Raw genomic sequence first — 26,703 nt, forward strand, 5'->3', positions numbered from 1 at the left:
CGAGGACAACACTTTGGCAAAGACAACGAGCTACAGACCAGCGTAAAGAAATGGCGGAACGCACAGGAGGATGCCTTTTAAGACGAGGGTGTGGGCAAGTTGGAACGGCAATACAATGTCTACAGCCAATATAACACTACCATATTTAACTTCCTGGCAGATTAAAACTGTGTGCCAGACCGAGACTCGAACTCGGGACCTTTGCCTTTCGCGGGCAAGTGCTCTACCATCTGAGCTACCGAAGCACGACTCACGCCCGGTACTCACAGCTTTACTTCTGCCAGTATCCGTCTGCTACCTTCCAAACTTTACAGAAGCTCTCCTGCGAACCTAGCAGAACTAACACTCCTGAAAGAAAGGATATTGCGGGAACATGGCTTAGCCACAGCCTGGGGGATGTTTCCAGAACGAGATTTTCACTCTGCAGCGGAGTGTGCACTACTATGAATCTTCCTGGCAGATTAAAACTGTGTGCCAGACCGAGTCTCGAACTCGGGACCTTTGCCTTTCGCGGGCAAGTGCTCTACCATCTGAGCTACCCAAGCACGACTCACGTCCCGTCCTCACAGCTCTGCAAGGTTCGCAGGAGAACTTCTGTTTAGTTTGGAAGGTAGGAGACGAGGTACTGGCAGAAGTAAAGCTATGAGGAGGGGGGCGTGAGCTTGGCTAGCTCACATGACGCCAACTCAGCGTGTTCGGTCAGAGGGTTAGCTGCTGTCTGTAATAAAAAAAAATGAGTTAATGGATCAACGACGAACTGAAGCGGAGTCTTGCGACGTCCGCACCGAGCAGATGCAACGAACGAAAACGAGCAAAATTAGAAAAAAAAGGTAGAGCGGTTGCCCGCGAAAGGCAAAGGTCCCGAGTTCGAGTCTCGGTCCGGCACACAGTTTTAATCTTTCAGGAAGTTTCATATCAGCGCCGTATTCTGCCTGTTTACATGTTCCTGTATTTGAATATGCATGCGTATACCGGTTTCTTTGGCGCTTCAGTGTCCCCGGGAAGAAATACTGTGGGGGTAAGAACCCGGGACTTGCTATTGAGCCGGCCGCGGTGGTCTCGCGGTTCTAGGCGCGCAATCCGGAACCGTGCGGCTGCTACGGTCGCAGGTTCGAATCCTGCCTCGGGCATGGATGTGTGTGATGCCCTTAGGTTAGTTAGGTTTAAGTAGTTCTAAGTTCTAGGGGACTAATGACCACAGCAGTTGAGTCCCATAGTGCTCAGAGCCATTTGAACCATTTGAACTTTGCTATTGTGTGGACGTGATAACGTGGAGAGAGAACGAGGTAGGAAGAGATGGACAGACGGGGAAGGAGGTGATGGCAGAGAGAGGGGGGAGGAGGCGATGGACAGGTAAGGGGGCGTGAAGGAGGAGACAAATTGGAATAAATACACACCCAGGCAAAACTGGGTACGCAGCTAGTACATGACACCTGTCAGAGTCGTATCTAGACGTGTCAGGGGTCCCATGCCATTACAGAGTCTCTACCAGTTTCAACAGTCCCCTGCTGGCACGCAGGGCCCATGGATTCACGAGGCTGTCTCCATACTCGTACCCCTCCATCAGCTCGATACAATTCGAAACGAGACTCATGCCCCAAAGCCCCTCTTGCAGCACTGTTGACGAGGCCTGTGTCAGACAGCGGGACAGGTACGGGAAGCGAGGACGTTTCGGACGCAGAGAGCAGTGTTCATCGTCGGGAGGTACTCACCCGTCGACGGAGCCGTGCCGGTGGACGAGCTGCGCGGCCTGCTCGCGCGTCATGCCGGCGTGGAACCAGGGCTGCGCCACGTGCACGCCGGCCGCCAGCCCGGCGGCGGGCGCGGGGGCGGCGGGGGCGGCGCCGGGCGCGGACGGCCTGGGCGGCCGCCAGCGCCGCTTCCACGAGTAGCCCTCGGCGGCTGCGATGGCGCGCGCCTCCTGCGGGTCGTCCACGATGCGGCCCACGCTGCCCGTGAAGTCCATGGCCACGCGCGACCGCACGCTCTCCTGCGCACGTCAACAACATCGCCACTTGCCACTCCGTATAAGGACTCTACACACGTAGCAATTTATCGGCCGTCCTACAAACTGGACGAGTGGAGAGGCTTAACGACCAATTTTGCTTGACCAATTTATCGGCCGTCCTACAAGCTGGACGAGTGGAGAGGCTTACAGACCAATTTTGCTCGACCAATTTGTCGGGACCAATTTATCATCTGTCCTACAAACTGGACGACTAGAGGGGCTTACCGACCAATTTTGCTTGACCAATTTATCCTGACCAGTCTATCAGCCGTCCTACAAACTGGATGAGTGGAGGGGCTTGCCGACCAATTTTGCTTGACCAATTTATTGGCCGTCCTACAAACTGAACGAGTGGAGAGGCTTAACGACCAATTTTGCTCGACCAATTTGTCGGGACCAATTTATCGGCCGTCCGACAAACTGGACGAGTGGAGGGGCTTACCGACCAATTTTACTTTACCAGTTTATCGGGACCAATTTATCGGCTGTCCTACAAGCTGGACGAGTGGAGAGGCTTACAGACCAATTTTGCTCGACCAATTTGTCGGGACCAATTTATCAACTGTCCTACAAACTGGACGACTAGAGGAGCTTACCGACCAATTTTGCTTGACCAATTTATCCTGACCAGTTTATTGGCCGTCCTACAAACTGGATGAGTGGAGGGGCTTGCCGACCAATTTTGCTTGACCAATTTATTGGCCGTCCTACAAACTGAACGAGTGGAGAGGCTTGCCGACCAATTTTGCTCGACCAATTTGTCGGGACCAATTTATCGGCCGTCCGACAAACTGGACGAGTGGAGGGGCTTACCGACCAATTTTACTTTACCAGTTTATCGGGACCAATTTATCGGCAGTCCTACAAGCTGGACGAGTGGAGAGGCTTACAGACCAATTTTGCTCGACCAATTTGTCGGGACCAATTTATCAACCGTCCTACAAACTGGACGACTAGAGGGGCTTACCGACCAATTTTGCTTGACCAATTTATCCTCACCAGTTTATTGGCCGTCCTACAAACTGGATGAGTGGAGGGGCTTGCCGACCAATTTTGCTTGACCAATTTATTGGCCGTCCTACAAACTGGATGAGTGGAGGGGCTTGCCGACCAATTTTGCTTGACCAATTTATCCTGACCAATTTATCGGCCGCCCTAGAAACTGGACGAGGGGCTTCTCGACCAATTTTACTTGACCAATTTATCGGGACCTTTTATCGACCATCCTACGAACTGGACGACTGGTGGGGCTTGCCGAACAACTTTGCTTGACCAATTTATCGGTCGTCCTACAAGCTGGACGAGTGGAGAGGCTTACAGACCAATTTTGCTCGACCAATTTGTCGGGACCAATTTATCAACCGTCCTACAAACTGGACGACTAGAGGGGCTTACCGACCAATTTTGCTTGACCAATTTATCCTGACCAGTTTATCGGCCGTCTTACAAACTGGATGAGTGGTGGGGTTTGCCGACCAATTTTGCTTGACCAGTTTATTGGCCGTCCTACAAACTGAACGAGTGGATAGGCTTAACGACCAATTTTGCTCGACCAATTTGTCGGGATCAATTTATCGGCCATCCGACAGTGGAGGGGCTTACTGACCAATTTTATTTGACCAGTTTATCGGGACCAATTTATCGGCTGTCTAACAAAGTGGACGAATGGAGGGCCTTCTCGACCAATTTTACTTAACCAATTTATCGGGATCTTTTATCGGCCATCCTACAAACCGGATGAGTGGAGGTGCTTCCCGGCCAATTTTACTTGACAATTTATCAGGACTTTTTATCAGCCGTCCTACAAACTGGAGGGCTGCAGGGGCTTCCTGACCAATATTGATTGACGAATTTATCGGGACCAATTTATCAGCCGTCCTACAAACAAGACGAGTGGATGGGCTTACCGACCAATTTTGCTTGACCAATTTATGGGGACCAATTTATCAACCGTCCTACAAACTGGACGAGTGGAGAGGCTTACCGACCAATTTTGCTTGACCAATTTATCGGGACCAATTTATCAGCCATCCTACAAACTGGATGAGTGGAAGGGCTTAACGACCAATTTTGCTTGACCAATTTGTCGGGACCAATTTATCGGCAGTCCTACGGACTCGACGAGTGGAGGGGCTTCCCGACCAATTTTGTTTGTCGGTCGGTTGGTCTGATTTCGGTCGGTTGGTTGGTCTGACCCCATCATCCCACCACCACTCGACCGAACCGACTGTCTGTCGCGTGTCCGACCAACTTCCCGAATGACGATCGTCTGCTGTCTGCGCGCGCAAAAACACACACTGTTTCAAATGGCTAACGTGGCAGATAAAGAAACAGGCACAGACGTCATGACCAGAGTTTCTAGAGAGCTATCTTCTGTTCCTTTCGTCGCTATTATTTATTACAACTATTTATGCTACAAAGGCTACTAAAGTTTACTTGAAAATCGGTTGTTCCATTTATTTTTATTTTTTGCATACCTTGATATACAGGGCGAGTGAAAAGTCCTTGGACACCTTCATAAGTTGCAAGATTAAAGGGGAAATTGAAATGTGATGATGGAAACATAGGTTTGATTCGGGGTCACAACTTTTGGAGTGAATGTCATTCATGGCCGCCATATTGAAATCCACCATTTTGGATTCACGTCATTTTTTTAAAAAAATGGGGATGGGGGTGTATGACACATCAAATAACACTCCCTTGAGCTCTGGAACTGAGTGACGTAATTTGTTTTTGTCTATCTTGTACAGTTTAGAAGTTATTGATGTTCAAATTTACCTTGATACCGACTCATGTCTCGGGATGGACAACACGTAGAACATGTGTTGTAGCAGTTGGTATGAAGGTAATTTCCCAAATTTGAACATTAATAACCTCTAAACTGTACAAGATAGACATATATACTCCGCTACACACCAATCGGTGTGTGGCGGAGGGCACAATTCAAGCCAAAGTCATATCCCCCCCTGTTCCACTCGCGGATCGCGCGAAGGAAAAACAACTCTCTGAACGCCTCAGTACAAGCTCTAATTTCCCTTATCTTTGAATGGTGAACACTGCGCGGTTTGAAAGTTGGTAGTAATAATATATGCTCTACATCCTCGGCAAAGATTGGATTTCGGACTTTAGTGAGCAGCGCCGTCTATCTGCAAGTGTGTCCCACTTCAAACTTTCTATGTGATTTGTAACGCTCTCGCGATGACTAAATGTATCAGTCACTAATCTTGCCGCTCTTCTTTGGACTTCCTCAATCTCTTGAATCAGAGCCAACCGGTAAGAGCCGGACTTTGTGGCCGAGCGGTTCTAGGCGCTTCAGTCTGGAACCACGAGACCGCTACGGTCGCAAGTTCGAATCCTGCCTCGGGAATGGATGTGTGTGATGTCCTTAGGTTAGTTAGGTCTAAGTAGGGACTGATGACCTCAGATGTTAAGTCCTATAGTGCTCAGAGCCATTTCAACCATTTTGAACTGGTAAGGGTCCCATATAGACGAATAATACTCTAAGAGTTGAGGAACTAACGTATTGTAAGCAATTTCCTTTGTTGAAGGACTGCACCGCTTCAGGATTCTACCAATAAACCGCAATCTAGAGTTCGCCTTACCCGTTACTTGTGTAATATGATCGCTCCATTTGAGATCATTTCGAATAGTCACACCCAGATACTTGACTGGTGTTACCGCTTCCAAAGCGGTACTCGTACATTAATGGGGATTTTGACTTTGATATACGCAGTAGGTTACACTTACTAATATTGAGAGACAATTGCCTGTCATTACACCAGGCATTTATTTGCTGCAGATCCTGTAGAATACAGTCTAATGCCGCTCTCAATACCATCAACAAGATCGTTTATGTAAATCGTAAAAAGCAGCGGACCTATTACGCTGTCCTGGGGCACACCTGATGTTACGCTTGTTTCTGTTGAAGTCTCCCCATTCAGGACGACATACTGCTCCCTGCCTCTTAGAAAACTTTGTATCCAACGGCATATGGCGTCGGATAGACAGTAAGCGGGCACTTTTTGGAGTAAGAGACAGTGCGAAACTGAGTCGAACGCCTTTCGAAAGTCGAGGAATATGGCATCAACCTGGGAGTCACACCCAGATACTTTCTCCCAGGAGCGCATGTTCTGCAAGTTTCACAGGAGAGAGTCTATGAAGTTTGGAAGGTAGGAGTCGACGTACCGGCGGAAGTACAATTGTGAGCAGTGGTCGTGATTCGTGCTTGGGTAGCTCAGATAGTAGAGCCCTTGTCCGCGAAAGGCAAAGTTCCCGGGTTCGAGTCTCGGCCTGGCACACACTTTTAATGTGCCAGGAAGCTTCACACAGCACCTTGTCCAAAAGATCATGCCCATATATTTGTACATTTTCCTCACAGAGGCTTATTACATGATGCAAATGTGCTACACGTATCATATATTATGTAACAAGCATCTGTGAGCAATACGTATATAGACATGGCCTTTTGGACAAGGTGCAATATGTTTTTTTTAAATATTTTAGCGACGTTTATAATGTGCTGAGTTTTATCCACGTAACATCCTGTGCATGAGGTCCAGCGTATAATGAACAAGTTTTACTACAAAAATCTTTAACAGCTGACGATGGTAGCTCACGCTGTTGAAACTGATTGTCTTGATTTTAAAAAAAAATATTTTATACAATCTTGGCTTTTGAATGGTTTTAACCACTAAAACAACCGCTCTTCAACATTCTCACAATGAGAAAATTGAATGAAAAATTCGCACAGAGCGTTGTAGGGATAGAGTAGGGGAGTGTATCGAGAGTGACAATAATTAAATATTTCCAGAATGAGATTTTCACTGTGCAGCGAATTGAAGCTGTGTGCCCGACCGAGACTCTAACTCGGGACTTTTGCCTTTCGCAGGCAAGTGCTCTACCATCTGAGCTACCCAAGCACGACTCACGCCCCGTCCTCACAGCTTTATTTCTGCCAGTACTTCGTCTCCTACCTTCCAAACTTTGCAGAAGCTCTCCTGCGAACCTTGCAGAACTAGCACTCCTGAAAGAAAGGATATTGCGGAGACATGGCTTAGCCACAGCCTGGGGGATGTTTCAAGAATGAGATTTTCACTCTGCAGCGGAGTGTGCGCTGATATGAAACTTCCTGGCAGATCAAAACAGTGTGCACTTGCCCGCGAAAGGCAAAGGTCCCGAGTTCGAGTCTCGGTCCGGCACACAGTTTTAACCTGCCAGCAAGTTTCATATCAGAGCACACTCCGCTGTAGAGTGAAAATTTCATTCTAGAAACATCCCCCAGGCTGTGGCTAAGCCATGTCTCCGCAATATCGTTTCTTTCAGGAGTGCTAGTTCTGCAAGGTTCGCAGGAGAGCTTCTGTAAAGTTTGGAAGGTAGGAGACGAGGTACTGGCAGAAGTAAAGCTGTGAGGACGGGGCGTGAGTCGTGCTTGGGTAGCTCAGTTGGTAGAGCACTTGCCCGCGAAAGGCAGAGGTCCAGAGTTCGAGTCTCGGTCCGGCACACAGTTTTAATCTGCCAAGAAGTTTCAATAACTAATTATGTTTTTTCTTTGTATTTTTTTTTATTTGTGGTTAATTCCTGTGGAACGAAACTGCTGAGGTCATCGGTTCGTGGGCTTACACGCTATTAATCTAACTTAAACTAACTTTCGCTAAGGTCAACACATACACCCATGCCCGAAGAAGGACTCGAACCTCCGACGGGGGGAAGCCGCGCGAACCGTGGCAAGGCGCCCCAGACCGCACGGCTAATTCGAGCGCCTAACTAAATATGACGAGTGCTTTTGAGATAAAATGTTTTACAGCAACAGTGCCGTTATTTTGTAGCCACACGCCGTATCTGAGGCGGAGAGAAAGGGAGCACGCGGAATTACGCGCGACTTTTGAGTGGTGCGTGCACGCACACAGCAGTCGTGGCCGGCACAGGGCGTTTCACAAGCCGACGTTCGCTGCTCCCTGCTCCCCGCGGCCTTCAACAGGTGTTTCGACAGCGCTTCGTCATCGTCAGTGAAGTTTCTCCACACGCAGCAGCACGGCGGCAAGGGACTCCTCGCACGCACGTACGCCCCTTCACTTTAACCCTCCGACCCCGAGTAAAATTTCCACCGTGTGTACTTCACAACACAAGCGGACATACTAGCAGCTCTAACGTGTAACGTTCCTGCAGCACATACTACCAGAAGCAGCAAAGTATCGCCGTTGGGCAACCGTAACGGAATACAGAAATTGAAGAAAATTTCCACGTGTTGTTATATGCGGCACCTGACGTTCAAAGTGGTTCAGATGGCTCTAAGCACTATGGGACTTAACATCTGACAAGGGAACCTCCCCATCGCACCCTCCTCAGATTTAGTTATAAGTTGGCACAGTGGATAGGCATTGAAAAACTGAACACAGATCAATCGAGAAAGCAGGAAGAAGTTGTGCGGAACTGTGAAAAAGTAAGCAAAATATACAAACTGAGTAGTCCATGAGCAAGATAGGCAACATCAAGAGCAATGTGAGCTCAGCAGCGCCGTGGTCCCGTGGTTTAGCGTAAGCAGCTGCCGAACGAGAGGTCCTTGGTTCAAGTCTTCCCTCGAGTGAAAAGTTTAATTTTTTTATTTTCAGGCAATTTTAGTGTGGGAGTAGACGTGATTACCATTCCTCCAAGTTGTACACCTCTTGTGCAACCGTTAGATGTGTGTGGTTTTCGTCAAGTGAAATACAGGGTGATTCAAAAAGAATAACACAACTTCAAAAATGTGTAATAAATGAAAGAAACATCATATAACCTTCTGTTATACACCATTACAAAGAGTATTCAAAAAGGTTTTTTTTTTCACTCAAAAACAAGTTCAGAGATGTTCAATATGGCCCCCTCCAGACACTCGAGCAATATCAACCCGATACTCCCTCTCGTTCCACACTCTCTGTAGCATATCAGGTGCAACAGTTTGGATTGCTGCTGTTATTTCTCGTTTCAAATCATCAATGGTGGCTGGGAGGGGTGGCCGAAACACCATATCCTTAACATATCACCATAAGAAAAAATCAAATGCTTGCTGGATGCTTGCTACATTTCATCACTCGTTCTCGGCCGTCCAGAACTTTTCCCTTTGCACAAACACCCATTCTCTGTAAACCGTTTATACCAACGTTTAATACACCACCTATCAGGAGGTTTAACACCATACTTCGTTCGAAATGCACGCTGAACAACTGTCGTCGATTCACTTCTGCCGTACTCAATAACACAAAAAGCTTTCTGTTGAGCGGTCACCATCTTAGCACCAACTGACGCTGACACCTAGTCAACAGCGCCTCAAGCGAACAAATGTACAACTAAATGAAACTTTATAGCTCCCTTAATTCGCCGACAGATAGTGCTTAGCTCTGCCTTTTGTCGTTGCAGAGTTTTAAATTCCTAAAGTTGTGGTATTCTTTTTGAATCACCCTGTACTTTGTGAAAAGATTCTATGATTTTGCGGAACTGCACAGGTACACAGAGCAGTATTGTTTACGTGATCGTGTGTCAATTATCAAAGTTCAGGCACTCACAGCCGCGCGGGATTAGCCGAGCGGTCTGGGGCGCTGCAGTCATGGACTGTACGGCTGTTCCCGGCGGAGGTTCGAGTCCTCCCTCGGGCATGGCTGTGTGTGTTTGTCCTTAGGATAATTTAGGTTAAGTAGTGAGTAAGCTTAGTGACCCATGACATTAGCAGTTAAGTCCCATAAGATTTCACACACATTTGAACATTTTTTTTTCAGGCACTCACACATAATCAACTTCGCTCTCCAAAATTCCAGGACATGTTCAGATTTTCTTGGACATATGCAGGATTTGACGGTCTACACACGGAAAAATTTGAAATCGTTACAAACATATGTTTTGACAGAGCACAGGGAAAACTGCGCAACTGTGAAACTGCTGCATTCGTTTGTTGCAGTTTATCACTTTTTTGGGAGTGATCACATCCACAAGAAAACCTAAATCGGGCAAGGCAGAAGAATCTTTTTACCCATTCGTCAAGCGTACAAGATAGGTGGGTCGACAATATATTCCTGTCATGTGACGCACATGCCGCCACCAGTGTCGTATAGAACATATCAGAGGTGTTTTCCTGTGGAGGAATCGGTTGACCTATGACCTTGCGATCAAATGTTTTCGGTTCCCATTGGAGAGGCACGACCTTTCGTCTACTAATCGCACGGTTTTGCGGTGAGGTCGCAAAACAGAGACACTAAACTTATTGCAGTGAACAGAGACTTCAATGAACGAACGGACAGATCATAACTTTGCAGGAAAAAAAGGAAGTAAACTTTTCACTAGAGGGGAGACTTGAACCGAAGACCTCTTGTTCCGCAGCTGCTCACGCTAACCACGGGACCACGGTGCTCCTGAACTCACACTCTCCTTGATGTTGCCTATCTTCCTATGGACTACTCAGTTTGTATATTTTGCTTACTTTTTTCATAGTTCCACACAACGTCTCCCTGTTTCCTCGATTGATCTGAGTTCAGTTTTTCAAGCCCTATCCACTGTGCCAATTTATGACTAAATCTGAGGGGTTTGCGATGGGGAGGTTCCCTTGTTAGAACTAATTAAACCTAACTAACCTAAGGACGTCACACACAGCCATGACCGAGGCAGGATTCGAACCCGCGACCGTTTCAGCAGCGCGGTTCCGGACTGAAGCCCCTAGAACCGCTCGGCCACAGCGGCCGGTGCACCTGACTTTACATGTGGAAAAAATACGACAAAATGACGCCAGCGCAGAGAAAGAAAGCGATAGTAAGCGATTAAAAGATACGCGGCGATTATTTGAACTGTGTAATATCGTTTAAATATTGAGAAGTTATGCTGAGAAAACATATGTTATATAAGAAAATACGAGGTCTGCAAGGAGAAATAGTCGATATTCAGGGATATGACAGCAACAACCATTCGAAGTAGGAAACTCTAGTATAAGTGGCTCTAAAATATATACGTAAATAGCTATGAGCACTTGTTCAATGAGAGAGATGTATAACACAACAGAGAATGTGAACAAGCTCTTAAAGTCCTTAGAGTCCATGTTTCCAAGACTTTTTTTCGAATGACCGTTTGACCATTCCTCTTGGGAGGCCTTGTGTAAGATTAGCATTGTAGTAGCGGTCCTGAGTTCGAAGCCCGGTTTGATGCAGTGCTCCATGCTAGGCTATCCTGTGTAAGCCCCTTCATCGCCCAATAACTACTGCAACCTACATCAACAATTTTTACCGCGTCAGTTTTCTCCATTACCAAATTGAATATCCTTTCAAGTGTCACGTTATCCTCCCTCTATCTGTCAAGTTGCGCCACAGATTTCTTTTTTCTCCCCAATTCGATTCGCCACCTCCTCATCGGCTATGCAATCTATGCATCTAACCTTCAGCATTCTCCTGTAGCACCACATTTCAAGACCTTCTTTTCTTGTGTGAACTGCTTATCACCCACGTCTCACTTCCGTATAGCCGGCCGCTGTGACCCAGCGGTTCTAGACGCTTCAGTCTGGAACCGCGCGACCGCTACGGTCGCAGGTTCGAATCCGCCTCGGTCATGGATGTCTCTGATGCCCTTAGGTTAGTTAGGTTTAAGTAGTTCTAACTTCTAGGGGACTGATGACCTCAGAAGTTGTCCCATAGTGCTCAGAGCCATTAGAAATCGTGAGAGAGCAGAATGGATCTCACGGACTTCGAACGTGGTCAGATGATTGGGTGTCACTTGTGTCATACGTCTGTATGCGAGATTTCCACACTCCTAAACATCCCTAGGACAACTGTTGCCGATGTGATAGTGAAGTGGAAACGTGAAGGGACACGTACAGCACAAAGGAGTACAGGCCGATCTCGTCTGTTGACTGACAACCACCGACAGTTGAAGAGGGTCGTAATGTGTAATAGGCAGACATCCATCCACACCATCACACGGGAATTCCAAACTGCATCAGGATCCACTGCAAGTACTATGGCAGTTAGGTGGCAGGTGAGAAAACTTGGATTTCATGGTCGAGCAGCTGCTCATAAGCCACACATCACGCCGGTAAATGCCAAACGACGCCTCGCTCGGTGTAAGGAGCGTAAACATTGGACGATTGAACACTGGAAAAACGTTGTGTGGAGTGACGAATCACGGTACACAATGTGACGACACGATGGCAAGGCGAGGGTACGGCGAATGCCCGGTAAACATCATCTGCCAGCGTGTGTAGTGTCAACAGTAAAATTCGGAGGGGGTGGTGTTATGGTGTGGTCGTGTTTTTCATGGAGGGGGTATAGCGTCCCCAGCGAAATAATAAGAAAAGACTCAAAAGACAGTATTTATAAATAAGAGACATTTAAAAATTGAATAATATATATTTTTCTCATGTATCCGTATTATAATAATTTCTCTGTGTAAGTTTCGAGGGCAAAGAAATATAACAAAATTATCCAAAGAGACGATAAGATTCGCTCTTTTGTTAATTTTTTATTCGTCTTCACTTCTTCTCTTGTCTTGCTTGCGTGTAGACGGACATCTTGCGAGCGCTGGCAAATTTAAGCATATTTGTACTAATTAAGCCGATAATATATTGATTTAATAACATGATTGTTCACTTTTAATCTGTAAGAGGTGATCCCGATTTCATGTCCGCCTTCCTTTGAATTAACCTGCATTCGTGTAATTTACAGTTCAACAATCGCAGCGGCCGATGCAGCCAACGACGCCATTACGTGCCGATATTAACTTATAAAAAATTAGCGGAAGCGGAAAACTCGCCCGCCATTAACGTAATATACATATTTCTCCGCAGCCGCCCGACGCTGCTGAAAATACGTAGCTTTAAGGTTCTTACTTTCAGTACAACAACCAGAGCCAGGTCTCCGACTACAATGCAGTGGTTAACGGAGGTAAGAAAAAAAAATACTCTCGCGCGTGTGTGGGCCGCAATTGTAATTAATGACTAAAGATGTTTTGCTTTAAAGTGAACTGAGTAGCCGAGGAAATTAATATGAAACGTTTATTCCATTGTTCAACTTATATGCTCACGTTTTAAGATTCAGCGAGTCTAACATTCATTAACGTAACAAATAATTTAAGATTAATATTGTGAAAAAAGAGAACTTCACAAAAGCATTTAACTGTAAATCAAAATTGAATGAAATATTTTGATTAACGCCCACCGCGTAAGTCGGTACCAATAAACATTACCAATAAATAATAAATTACATTAAGACGGGCGACGGACGCGAGAGGGGCTTGCACACCTTGTTGTTTTGCGTGGCATTATCACAGCACAGGCCTACATTCAAGTTTTAAGCACCTTCTTGCTTCCCACTGTTGAACAGCAATTCGGAGATGGCGATCGCATCTTCCACCACGATCGAGCACCTGTTCATAATCCACGGCCTATGGCGGAGTGGTTGCACGCAGTAACATCCCTGTAATGGACTCGCCTGCACAGACATGACCCGAATCCCATAGAAGATGTTTGGGATGTTTTGATATGCTGACTTCGTGCCAGGCCTCACCGACCGACATCGATACCTCTCCTCAGTGCAGCACTCCAGGAAGAATGGGCTGCCATTCCACAGGAAACCTTCCAGCACCTGACTGAACGTATGTCTGCCAGAGTGGAAGCTGTCGTCAAGGCTAAGGGTGGGCCAACACCGTACTGAAATCCAGCATTACCGATGGAGACCGCCACGAACCTTTAAGTCATTTTCAGCCACATAGTGTAGGTGTGTGGGTACTTTTGATCACATGCTGTAGGTTTCCAGGTACTTTTGATCACATAGCGTAGGTGGCCGGGTACTTTTGATCACATAGTGTAGGTGTCCAGGTACTTTTGAACACATAGTGTAGGTGTCCGGGTACTTTTGATCACATAGTGTAGGTGTCCGGGTACTTTTGATCACATAGTGTTGGTGTCCAGGTACTTTTGATCATGTAGGTGTCCGGGTACTTTTGATCACACAGTGTAGGTGTCCAGGTACTTTTGATCACATAGTGTAGGTGTCCAGGTACTTTTGATCACATAGTGTAGGTGTGCAGGTACTTTTGATCACATAGTGTAGGTGTGCAGGTACTTTTGATCACATAGTGTACATGTCCAGGTACTTTTAATCATATAGTGTAGGTGTCCGGGTACTTTTGATCACATAGTGTAGGTGTCTGGGTACTTTTGATCACATAGTGTAGGTGTCCGGGTACTTTTGATCACATAGTGTAGGTGTGCAGGCACTTTTGATCACGTAGTGTAGGTGTCCGGGTACTTTTGATCACATAGTGTAGGTGTCTGGGTACTTTTGATCACATAGTGTAGGTGTGCAGGTACTTTTGATCACATATTGTAGGTGTCTGGGTACTTTTGATCACATAGTGTAGGTGTGCAAGTACTTTTGATCACATAGTGTAGGTGTCCGGGTACTTTTGATCACACAGTGTAGGTGTCCGGGTACTTTTGATCACATAGTGTAGGTGTGCAGGCACTTTTGATCACATAGTGTAGGTGTCCGGGTACTTTTGATCACATAGTGTAGGTGTCTGGGTACTTTTGATCACATAGTGTAGGTGTGCAGGTACTTTTGATCACATAGTGTAGGTGTCCGGGTACTTTTGATCACATAGTGTTGGTGTCCAGGTACTTTTGATCATGTAGGTGTCCGGGTACTTTTGATCACACAGTGTACGTGTCCAGGTACTTTTGATCACATAGTGTAGGTGTCCGGGTACTTTTGATCACACAGTGTAGGTGTCCGGGTACTTTTGATCACATAGTGTAGGTGTGCAGGCACTTTTGATCACATAGTGTAGGTGTCTGGGTACTTTTGATCACATAGTGTAGGTGTGCAGGTACTTTTGATCACATAGTGTAGGTGTCTGGGTACTTTTGATCACATAGTGTAGGTGTGCAAGTACTTTTGATCACACAGTGTAGGTGTCCAGGTACTTTTGATCACATAGTGTAGGTGTCCGGGTACTTTTGATCACATAGTGTTGGTGTCCAGGTACTTTTGATCATGTAGGTGTCCAGGTACTTTTGATCACATAGTGTAGGTGTGCAGGTACTTTTGATCACATAGTGTACATGTCCAGGTACTTTTAATCATATAGTGTAGGTGTCCGGGTACTTTTGATCACATAGTGTAGGTGTCTGGGTACTTTTGATCACATAGTGTAGGTGTCCGGGTACTTTTGATCACATAGTGTAGGTGTGCAGGCACTTTTGATCACGTAGTGTAGGTGTCCGGGTACTTTTGATCACATAGTGTAGGTGTCTGGGTACTTTTGATCACACAGTGTAGGTGTGCAGGTACTTTTGATCACATATTGTAGGTGTCTGGGTACTTTTGATCACATAGTGTAGGTGTGCAAGTACTTTTGATCACATAGTGTAGGTGTCCGGGTACTTTTGATCACACAGTGTAGGTGTCCGGGTACTTTTGATCACATAGTGTAGGTGTGCAGGCACTTTTGATCACATAGTGTAGGTGTCCGGGTACTTTTGATCACATAGTGTAGGTGTCTGGGTACTTTTGATCACATAGTGTAGGTGTGCAGGTACTTTTGATCACATAGTGTAGGTGTCCGGGTACTTTTGATCACATAGTGTTGGTGTCCAGGTACTTTTGATCATGTAGGTGTCCGGGTACTTTTGATCACACAGTGTACGTGTCCAGGTACTTTTGATCACATAGTGTAGGTGTCCGGGTACTTTTGATCACACAGTGTAGGTGTCCGGGTACTTTTGATCACATAGTGTAGGTGTGCAGGCACTTTTGATCACATAGTGTAGGTGTCTGGGTACTTTTGATCACATAGTGTAGGTGTGCAGGTACTTTTGATCACATAGTGTAGGTGTCTGGGTACTTTTGATCACATAGTGTAGGTGTGCAAGTACTTTTGATCACATAGTGTAGGTGTCCAGGTACTTTTGATCACACAGTGTAGGTGTCCAGGTACTTTTGATCACACAGTGTAGGTGTCCGGGTACTTTTGATCACATAGTGTAGGTGTGCAGGTACTTTTGATCACATAGTGTAGGTGTGCAGGTACTTTTGATCACATAGTGTACATGTCCAGGTACTTTTAATCATATAGTGTAGGTGTCTGGGTACTTTTGATCACATAGTGTAGGTGCCTGGGTACTTTTGATCACATAGTGTAGGTGTCCGGGTACTTTTGATCACATGGTGTAGGTGTGCAGGCACTTTTGATCACATAGTGTAGGTGTCCGGGTACTTTTGATCACATAGTGTAGGTGTCTGGGTACTTTTGATCATATAGTGTAGGTGTGCAGGTACTTTTGATCACATAGTGTAGGTGTCTGGATACTTTTGATCACATAGTGTAGGTGTGCAAGTACTTTTGATCACATAGTGTAGGTGTCCGGGTACTTTTGATCACACAGTGTAGGTGTCTGGGTACTTTTGATCACATAGTGTAGGTGTGCAGGTACTTTTGATCACATAGTGTAGGTGTCTGGGTACTTTTGATCACATAGTGTAGGTGTGCAGGTACTTTTGATCACATAGTGTACGTGTCCGGGCACTTTTGATCAAACTGTATGAGAACACGGACAGACCCTGCAGAGTAAGCGATAGCACAGTGCTGGCCGCGGCGTCGCACAGCAACTGCAAACACGCGCTCTCACGCGCCTCGAGCCTGCGCCGAGCGCTGCAAACAGTTAACAAAGCCCAGCCTGGCTGGGTAAGCACAGGCCCCGCCCCGCCGCGCTTTAAATCACCTGCTGCCCGGGAACACCGGCACAAACTCTGTCCTGGCGTCAGGGACTACGAAACGCTGCGTGAGCCCTCCAGATCCACTCTATTTTGTCGAAAAAATACACCAACAAGACGTGGTCAGACGTCAATGTAACTTGCGTGCGCGGCGCCTAAGTCATACCTAGAAGGCTACGCACGACGTTTCTAGGCAATGGCTACAGGCATAAGTCGATGCGCCCAGCCTTATCGACGAACACAAGCAAGCAAGATATACACTGGATGAGATTTTCACTCTGTAGCGGAGTGTGCGCTGATATGAAACTTCCTGGCAGATTAAAACTGTGTGCCGGACCGAGACTCGAACTCGGGACCTTTGCCTTTCGCGGGCAAGTGCACACAGTTTTAATCTGCCAGGAAGTTTCATATCAGCGCACACTCCGCTGCAGAGTGAAAATCTCATTCTGGAAACATCTCCCAGGCTGTGGTTAAGCCATGTCTCCGCCGTATCTTTTCTTTCAGGAGTGCTAGTTATGCAAGGTTCGCAGGAGAGCTTCTGTTATGTGTGGAAGGTGGGAGATGAGGTACTGGCAGAAGCAAAGCTGTGAGGACGGGGCGTGAGTCGTGCTTGGGTAGCTCAGTTGGTAGAGCACTTGTCCACGAAAGGCAAAGGTCTCGTGTTCCAGTCTCGGTCCGGCACACAGTTTTAATCTGCCAGGAAGTTTCGTATCAGCGCACACTCCGCTGCAGAGTGTAAATCTCATTCTGGAAACATCCCCCAGGCTGTGGCTAAGCCATGTCTCCGCCGTATCCTTTCTTTCAGGAGTGCTAGTTCTGCAAGGTTCGCAGGAGAGCTTCTGTTAAGTCTGGAAGGTGGGAGACGAGGTACTGGCAGAAGCAAAGCTGTGAGGACGGGGCGTGAGTCGTGCTTCGGTAGCTCAGTTGGTAGAGCACTTGCCCGCGAAAGGCAAAGGTCCCGTGTTCGAGTCTCGGTCCGGCACACAGTTTTAATCTGCCAGGAAGTTTCAAGAAATGGACGAACTGCAGCCAGCAGTGCGCTTACCTTACGTGATAGACGTTACTGGTCGAATAGGCAGACACCTTTGCCGGACTGGGCTGCAGCCTGTCTTCTATAGTGGTGGTAGGATGCAGGACGTGCGAGGCCCCACTCAGGACAAGGAGGATGCATCGCGCACCGCAGGCCCCTTCAAGCTAGACAAGTTTCGTCCTTTGTAGTTCCTTCGTGAGGTATTTGGCCCGGCCACGATCAATGGACCACCCTGCCTGCTGCTTCCCTGTGCCCTTCTGAGCACTTCACCTTCTTCGCCAGACAGTCGCATTTGTGCGTCTGATGCGACAGAACGGAAGTATGAAGAAGCATTCCATTCCGAGTGCGGAAGTGTTGCCGCCGCCCGCTCGACACCGCCTCCGGCTTTCGCCGCGCCCCGCTGGCGGTGTTTGGGGTTACACAAGGTCCCCGCCAGGGGGAGACCACCTGTTGGGTGTCGTCCTGGCGCGGTCCGCTGCCCCTCGCGACATTAGCATAGACTCGCCCTCCGACCCGTACCTGTTAAGGCAGCTGGGATCGATATAGCGGGCCAGCTGGCCGACGCACCGCCCACGCGGTCTCCGTGCTAACAGCCCCCGCAGAGACCGCAGCACAGCACTGCGCGACCGTCCGGGACACACCTCACCAGGGAAGCACTTGGGCTCGGACTAACACAAATACCCCAAAATCGTGTGAGAAATAATGTGGAGGTCTCTCATTGCACCAGTGATACTCCCGCATCTGGAAAACTCTGCAGTCGTCCGTTAGAGGCCTCTGCGTATGACCTGCCGGTACGCCAGTAGGGACGGTGCAGTGTGCCTCTGAAGTAGCGTTTTGTCACATTACTTGTGTACTGAATGCCGGCCGCGGTGGTCTCGCGGTTCTAGGCGCGCAGTCCGGAACCGTGCCACTGCTACGGTCGCAGGTTCGAATCCTGCCTCGGGCATGGATGTGTGTGTTGTCCTAAAGAGACAGCTTACACTACACTCGTTCGTCCTCTGTTAGAATATTGCTGCGCGGTGTGGGATCCTTACCAGGTGGCATTGACGGAGGACATCGAAAGGGTGCAAACAAGGGCAGCTCGTTTTGTATTATCGCGTTATAGGGGAGAGAGTGTGGCAGATATGATACACGAGTTGGGACGGAAGTCATTACAGCATAGACGTTTTTCGTCGCGGCGAGACCTTTTTACGAAATTTCAGTCACCAACTTTCTCTTTCCGAATGCGAAAATATTTTGTTGAGCCCCACCTACATAGGTAGGAATGATCATCAAAATAAAATAAGAGAAACCAGAGCTCGGACAGAAAGGTTTAGGTGTTCGTTTTTCCCGCTCGCTGTTCGGGAGTGCAATAGTAGAGAGATAGTATGATTGTGGTTCGATGAACCCTCTGCCAAGCACTTAAATGTGAATTGCAGAGTAGTCATGTAGATGTAGATGTAGGTTAGTTAGGTTTAAGTAGTTCTAAGTTCCACGGGACTGATGGCCACAGCAGTTGAGTCCCATAGTGCTCAGAGCCATTTGAACCATTTGTGTACTGAAGAGTCAGATGGCTCGGCGATTCGTAATCGATCCTGCTAACGTATTACGATTGGTTGAGTTGAAGTTACGAAGAACCCTTCTTCGTGAACGTGGTATTGGTGTAGAAGACGAATCATTCGCATGTTTTCTGGTACCTATTACAGTGCAGAAATACGAGCATAAGTTAGAAACAGATACTGTTGTAACACATAATGATGATGATAGGGATGATGATGACGAACAACTCGGTGCAAAGAGTAGTGATACGGCAAGAGCGGGAAGAGGCGATGGAAGCAGTGAATACCGACCGTCTGCCAGGAAGAAGGTTAAAGTTGCAAGTATCATCACGGCGTTTGATGACAACACACTGGAGAACATGTACGATGACTATCACGTAACAGGTTTCGACACATACGACGAGCCTCTGAAAAGATACCCTAAGCTGAAGTCTAAAAGCAGTATTAAAAACATACTGGATTACGTGGCAAAGAAAAGAGAAGGAAATACAGTTTTCAAAGGAAGTCGTACACTGCTGTTCAAGACCATCGAGGAGCGTGTGATGGCGAAATTCGACGAAGCGCGGGAATGCGGTTCCGCCGTTCATTATTGGCATTTACAGCATTGTGCACTGGACGTGGCCAGAAATCTCGGGTGTACAAACTTTACAGCTTGGCTAGGATTTATTACTAATTTGAAAAAGGAGTTAAGGATAGCATCATGCCGTATCAGTATGCTCCAAGCACGAAAAGCTAAGGATGACGAAGAAGAGCTGATTGAAAGACCTCAAACGTTTGTTGCTGACGTCAGTGAGCATATCACGAGAGAAAACATCGACGTTAGTTCTGTATGGAACTGTGATCAAAGTCAGTTTGAGCTTTTTTGTGACAGAACACTATCCGTGAAAGGGGAGAGAAACACTGTCACCATGTGCAGCACATAGTTACACGATCGATGCTGCTATATCAATCGACCGGCGATTGGCAGACAAACTCTACATTTGCTTCCAAGAATCCAGTGGAAAGTTTGGACCCCGCGTGTCAAGGGAAATAGAAACGCGGTGCCCTCTAAATGTCGTCGTCGATGCAAGTGTGAGTGGGAAGATGACGAAACAACATCTGAAGATGTTATTTTTTCTGTCAGTTTTGAATCCACATTTGTCGAAAAAGTCATTAGTACTTTGTGACTCCTGATCTGCACATAAGGAACCACAAGGTTCATAATGGTCCTGCAACCAAACGTTCATACAGATCTGTTTGTGCGAACCCAAGTACTTTCCCGGTCAGTCTGGTCTTCATCAAGCGTCAGGACGGATATTAGAGGAGACTACATTGTAGAGTCAAAATTAGAAACCGACCGTCTCCTCAGGGAGGTAACAAGATAGACATAAACAAAAGTTAAACAAGAGTAATGGAATGAAATCCAATTAAATTCAGTGATGCAGAAGGAATTGGGATGGGAAATTAGGCAGTCAAAGTAGTAGGTGGGTATGAAACTTCCTGGCAGATTAAAACTGTATGCCGGACAGAGACTCGAACTCGGGACCTTTGCCTTTCGCGGGCAAGTGCTCTACCAACTCAGCTACCCCAGCACGACTCACTCCCTGTCCTCACAGCTTTACTTCCTCCAGTACCTCGCCTCCTACCTTCCAAACTTTGCAGAAGCTCTCCTGCGAATCTTGCAGAACTAGCACTCTTGAAAGTAAGGATATTGCGGAGACATGGCTTAGTCACAGCCTGGGGGATGTTTCCAGAATGAGATTTTCACTCTGCAGCGGAGTGTGCGCTGATATGAAACATCCTGGCAGAGTAAAACTGTGTGCCAGACCGAGACTCGAACTCACGACCTTTGCCTTTCGCGGGCAAGTGGTAGTAAGCCATCACTGCGCGTTGTTCGCATCGCCTCGCTAGATGAGTGGTCTAGTTGAGGCTAGGCCGGTCTGGCCTGGAAAGCGACGCGGCCGTAGAGCGCTAGACGAGGTCGCCCCACCGTTACTCGTAACGGCGTGTGTGTGTGTGTGTGTGTGTGTGTGTGTGTGTGTGTGTTTTGGCCGACACCCCGCCTGCGTAGTGATCGCGCACGCTCCATCAACACTAATGTGTCGTCGCGGCCAGCTCGTTCAGTGACGGGCTTCCCGGTACTCTGCTGAGTTGCTGATTCCATTCTCCACATGATCCACAGCCTTCGATATCATCAGCTGACTCTGGACCTTTGACGTTATAACATTGCCTGCAATGAAACACGAACGTGATTTAAAAATGACGAACAGTCACATTTCCTGGCTACAGCACACACACCAAGCAGCCGGATAGTGTGTGGCAGCCGGCCGCTGTGGCCGAGCGGTTCTAGGTACGTCAGTCCGGAACCGCGCTGCTGCTACGGTCACAGGTTCGAATCCTGCTTCGGGCATCGGTATGAGCGATGTTTTTAGGTTAGTTAGGTTTAAGTAGTTCTAAGTCTAGGGGACTGATGACCTCAGATGTTAATTCCCATAGTGCTCAGAGTCATTTGAGCCACTTGGTGCGTGACAGAGGGTACTTCGGGTAGCACTAAATGATCGCCTCGTTCCGCGAACATTGCGCGGGAAGAATGATTTCCTGTAAGCCTCTGTATTGCCTCTAATTTGTCGAATTTTCTCAAATGGCTCTGAGCACTATGGGACTTAATTTCTGAGGTCATCAGTCCCCAAAAACCTAACTAATTAGTTAGGTTTAAGTAGTTCTAAGTTCTAGGGGACTGATGACCTCATATGTTAAGTCCCATAGTGCTCAGAGCCGTTTTTAAAAAACCTAACTAACCTAAGGACATCACACAAATCCATGCCCGAAGCAGGATTCGAATCTGCGACCGTAGCGGTCGCGCGGCTCCAGACTGTAGCGCCTAGAACCGCTCGGCCACTCCGGCCGGCGAATTTTCTCAATGTGGTCATTTCGCCCAGACGTCGGAAGAAGTAACATGTTTACGAAAGGAAAATTACCAAACAGCCGTATCTTATATCGAAAGTTTCTTCGAGAAATCTGAATTTCAACTATATCTACGACAATGATAGAAGCTGACGAAATGAATTAAAATCTGTGTCACGGCCGAGATTCGAGCCCAGGTCTTCTTGCTTACTAGGCAGGAATGCTGACCAATACACCACCACAACAAAAGCTTCAATCCTATTCAGAAAAGATATCTGAATGTGTCAGTGGGCCCTAAATAACGAAAAGTGTGAGGTCATCCACATGAGCGCTAAAAGGAACTCTCTAAACTTCGGTTACACGATTTTTTTTTTTTTTTTTTTTGGTCATCAGTAAACTGACTGGTTTGATGCGGCCCGCCACGAATTCCTTTCCTGTGCTAACCTCTTCATCTCAGAGTAGCACTTGCAACCTACGTCCTCAATTGTTTGCTTGACGTATTCCAATCTCTGTCTTCCTCTACAGTTTTTGCCCTCTACAGCTCCCTCTAGTACCATGGAAGTCATTCCCCCATGTCTTAGCAGATGTCCTATCATCCTGTCCCTTCTCCTTATCAGTGTTTTCCACATATTCCTTCCCTCTCCGATTCTGCGTAGAACCTCCTCATTCCTTACCTTATCAGTCCACCTATTTTCAACATTCGTCTATAGCACCACATCTCAAATGCTTCGATTCTCTTCTGTTCCGGTATTACCACAGTCCATGTTTCACTACCATACAATGCTGTACTCAGACGTACATCCTCAGCAATTTTTTCCTCTAATTAAGGCGGGTATTTGATATTAGTAGACTTCTTTTGGCCAGAAATGCCTTTTTTGCCATAGCGAGTCTGCTTTTGATGTCCTCCTTGCTCCGTCCATCATTGGTTATTTTACTGCCTAGGTAGCAGAATTCCTTAACTTCATTGACTTCGTGACCATCAATCCTGATGTTAAGTTTCTCGCTGTTATCATTTCTACTGCTTCTCATTACCTTCGTCTTTCTCCGATTCAGTCTCAAACCATAATGTGTACTCATTAGACTGTTCATTCCGCTCAGCAGATCATTTAATTCTTCTTCACTTTCACTCAGGATAGCCGTAAATTCAATTAAATACCTAGGTATTACAATTACGAACAACTTAAATTTGGAGGAACTCATAGATAATGTTGTGGGGAATGCCAACCAAAGACTGCGTTTTATTGACAGAACACTTAGAAAATGTAACAGACCTACTAAGGAGACTGCCTACACTACGCTTGTCCGTCCTCTTTTAGAATGCTTCTGCGGTGTGGTAACCTTACCAGGTAGGACTGACGGAGTACATCGAAAAAGTTCGAAGAAGGGCATCACGTCTTGTATTATCGCGAAATATGGGAGAGAGTGTCACAGAAATGATACAGAAATTGCGCTGGAAATCACTAAAAGAAAGGCGCTTGTCGTTGCGAAAGAATCATCTCACGAAATTCCAATCACCAACTTACTCCTCGGAATGCGAAAATATTCTGTTGACACCGACCTTATGTTTACCCAGCAATGAACTGCGCAATGCCGCCTTCCTTTGTTGTCGGTGATCTTGCGACAGCTGATGGTACTAAGATACTGCAACTGTTATTTATAGACATACAAGGGTCAATCCAAAAATACTGCAGACTATTTTTGTAAAAATACAGCTTTCATTTTGCAGGTGTGAAAGTTTTACAGAGTGTAGATACATCCTTCCCGCTTGTTTTCAAACTTAGTTCAACCTGTTCCCGTGAGTGGCGCCGTCACAGCATCTCTTCAAGTTGGCTGCTACACTTGACGTTCGTCAGAAGCAACGTGGTGTGCTGTGCAAACGAGACAGTGGGAAACATCCACAAGAGGTTGGAAAAAGTGTACGGAGATGCTACTGTGGATCGCAGTACAGTTAGTCGGTGGGCGAGCAGGTTACGTGACGAAAGCGGGCACGGCAGTATTGAGGATTGTCCTCGCAGCGGCAGGCCTCGTACTGCAGACACTCCAGACAATGTGAAGGGAGTTAACCAATTGGTGACTGCTGACAGACGCATCTCAGTGAACGAATTGTCACGTTACCTTGGGATAAGGGAAGGAAATGTTTGCAGAATACTGAAAGTGTTGGCGTTAAAAGGTTTGTGCCAGGTGGGTTCCCAGGATGTTGACAGTGGCTCACAAACAAACAACAAAAACTCTATGTGGCGAACTTTTGGAACAATACAAGAATGGTGGAGATGAATTTCTTGGAAGAATTGTGACAGGTGATGAAACACGGCTCCATCATTTTTCACCAGAGACGAAGAGGCAATCAATGGAGTGGTATCAAGCAAATTCACAAATGAAAAAAAAATTGCTGCTCGAAAACTTATGGCTACGGTGTTTTTCGATTCCGAAGGACTCTCGCTTGTGGACATCGCGCCAAGTGGAACCACCATAAATTCTGATGCATATGTGACGACACTGAAGAAACTTCCAGCTCGGCTGAGTCGTGTTCGACCACATCGGCAAAAGCAGGAGGTTTTGCTGTTGCACGACCATGCACTCCCACATGTCAGTTAAAAAACCGTAGAAGGGTTCAAAAAATTCGGATGGGCAACTCTGAAACACCCGCCTTAAGTCCTGACCTGGCTCCACGTGACTGTCATCTCTTTGGGAAACTGAAAGACTCTCTTTCTGGAACTAGGTTTGAAGATGAAGACTCCCTTGTGCACGCTGCCAAACAGTGGCTCCAACAGGTTGGTCCAGAATTTTACCGCGCGGGTATACAGGCGCTGGTTCCAAGATGGCGTAAGGCAGTTGAGAGGGATGGAAACTATGCGGAAAAACGAAAACATTGGTCCTAAAGGATGTATCTACAGACTGTAAAGCTGTCAAACATGTAGAATAAAAGATGGATTTTTCAAAAAATAGTGTGCATTTCTTTTGGAGTGACCCTCGTATTTATTCTCAAGCGCGCAACTTTTCTGTGGCACCGTACAGATATTCTACATCTACATCCATACTCCGCAAGCCACCTGACGGTGTGTGGCGGAGGGTACCCTGAGTACCTCTATCGGTTCTCCCTTCTATTCCAGTCTCGTATTGTTCGTGTAAAGGAGGATTGTCGGTATGCTTCTGTGTGGGCTCTAATCTCTCTGATTTTATCCTCACGGTCTCTTCGCGAGATATACGTAGGAGGGAGCAATATACTGCTTGACACCCCGGTGAAAGTATGTTCTCGAAACTTGAACAAAAGCCCGTACTCAGCTACTGAGCGTCTCTCCTGCAGAGTCTTCCACTGGAGTTTATCATCTCCGCAACGCTTTGGTGATTACTAAATGATGCTGTAACGAAGCGTTCTGCTCTCCGTTGGATCTTCCTATCTCTTCTATCAACCCTATCTAGTACGAATCCCACACTGCTGAGCAGTATTCCAGCAGTGGGCGAACAAGCGTACTGTAACCTACTTGCTTTGTTTTCGGATTGTATTTCCTTAGGATAGTACCAATGAATCTGTCTGGCATCTGCTTTACCGACGAGCAACTTTATATGATCATTCCATTTTAAATCACTCCTAATGCGTACTTCCAGATAATTTTTGGAATTAACTGCTTCCAGTTGCTGACCTGCTGTTTTGTAGCTAAATGATGAGGGATCTATCTTTCTATGTATTCGCATCACATTACACTTGTCTACATTGCGATTCAATTGCCAGTCCCTGCACCATGCGTCAATTCGCTGCAGATCCTCTTGCATTTCAGTACAATTTACAATTGTTACAACCTCTCGATAGACCACAGCATCATCCGCAAAAAGCCTCAGTGAACTTCCGATGTCATCCACCAGGTCATTTATGTATATTGTGAATAGCAACGGTCCTATGACACTCCCCTGCGGCACACCTGAAATCACTCTTACTTCGGAAGACTTCTCTCCATTGAGAATGACGTGCTGCGTTATCTAGGAACTCTTCAATACAATCACACAATTGGTCTGACAGTCCATATGGTCTTACTTTGTTGATTAAACTATTGTGGTAACTGTATCGAACGCCATGCGGAAGTCAAGAAACACGGCATCTGCCTGTGAACCCGTGTCTATGGCCCTCTGAGTCTCGTGGACGAATAGCGCGAGCTGGGTTTCACACGACCGTGTTTTTCGAGACCCGTGCAGATTCCTACAGAGTAGATTTCTAGTCTCCAGAAAAGTCATTAAACTCGAACATGTTGTATGGAGTGTAGCCATGTATGGAAGTGAAACGTGGATGATAAATAGTTTAGGCAAGAAGAGAATAGAAGCTTTCGAAATGTGGTGCTACAGAAGAATGCTGAAGATTAGATGGGTAGATCACGTAACTAATGAGGAGGTATTGAATGGGATTGGACAGAAGAGAAGTTTGTGGCACAACTTGACCAGAAGAAGGGACCAGTTGGTAGGACATGTTTTGAGGCATCAAGGGATCACAAATTTAGCATTGGAGGGCAGCGTGGAGGGTAAAAGTCGTAGAGG

At 46.8% G+C, this 26,703-nt stretch overlaps 1 protein-coding gene and 1 long non-coding RNA gene across 7 annotated transcripts in view; one reads left to right on the plus strand and one right to left on the minus strand.

Moving 5' to 3' along the window:
* Positions 1 to 26,703, minus strand: part of LOC126295216 (growth factor receptor-bound protein 14-like) — an 857,388-nt gene that overhangs the window by 14,512 nt on the left and 816,173 nt on the right. The window contains exon 11 of the mRNA XM_049987559.1: positions 1,713 to 1,990. Coding sequence (XP_049843516.1) covers positions 1,713 to 1,990 — 278 coding nt within the window. The remainder of the gene's footprint in view (positions 1 to 1,712; positions 1,991 to 26,703) is intronic.
* Positions 14,256 to 16,730, plus strand: LOC126295217 (uncharacterized). Of its 6 annotated transcripts, none has more exons than XR_007552419.1 (6): positions 14,256 to 14,560; positions 14,742 to 14,772; positions 14,804 to 14,834; positions 15,295 to 15,754; positions 16,189 to 16,250; positions 16,406 to 16,730. It is a non-coding gene; the product is annotated as an uncharacterized LOC126295217 (long non-coding RNA). The 6 variants fall into 6 exon arrangements; XR_007552421.1 differs by lacking the exon at positions 16,406 to 16,730 and adding an exon at positions 16,011 to 16,095 and having other exon boundaries at positions 15,295 to 15,612; positions 16,220 to 16,325; XR_007552418.1 differs by lacking the exon at positions 16,406 to 16,730 and having other exon boundaries at positions 16,189 to 16,325.

This window comes from Schistocerca gregaria, chromosome 11 (genome assembly GCF_023897955.1).
Source record: "Schistocerca gregaria isolate iqSchGreg1 chromosome 11, iqSchGreg1.2, whole genome shotgun sequence".
NCBI classification, from domain to species: Eukaryota; Metazoa; Arthropoda; class Insecta; order Orthoptera; family Acrididae; genus Schistocerca; species Schistocerca gregaria.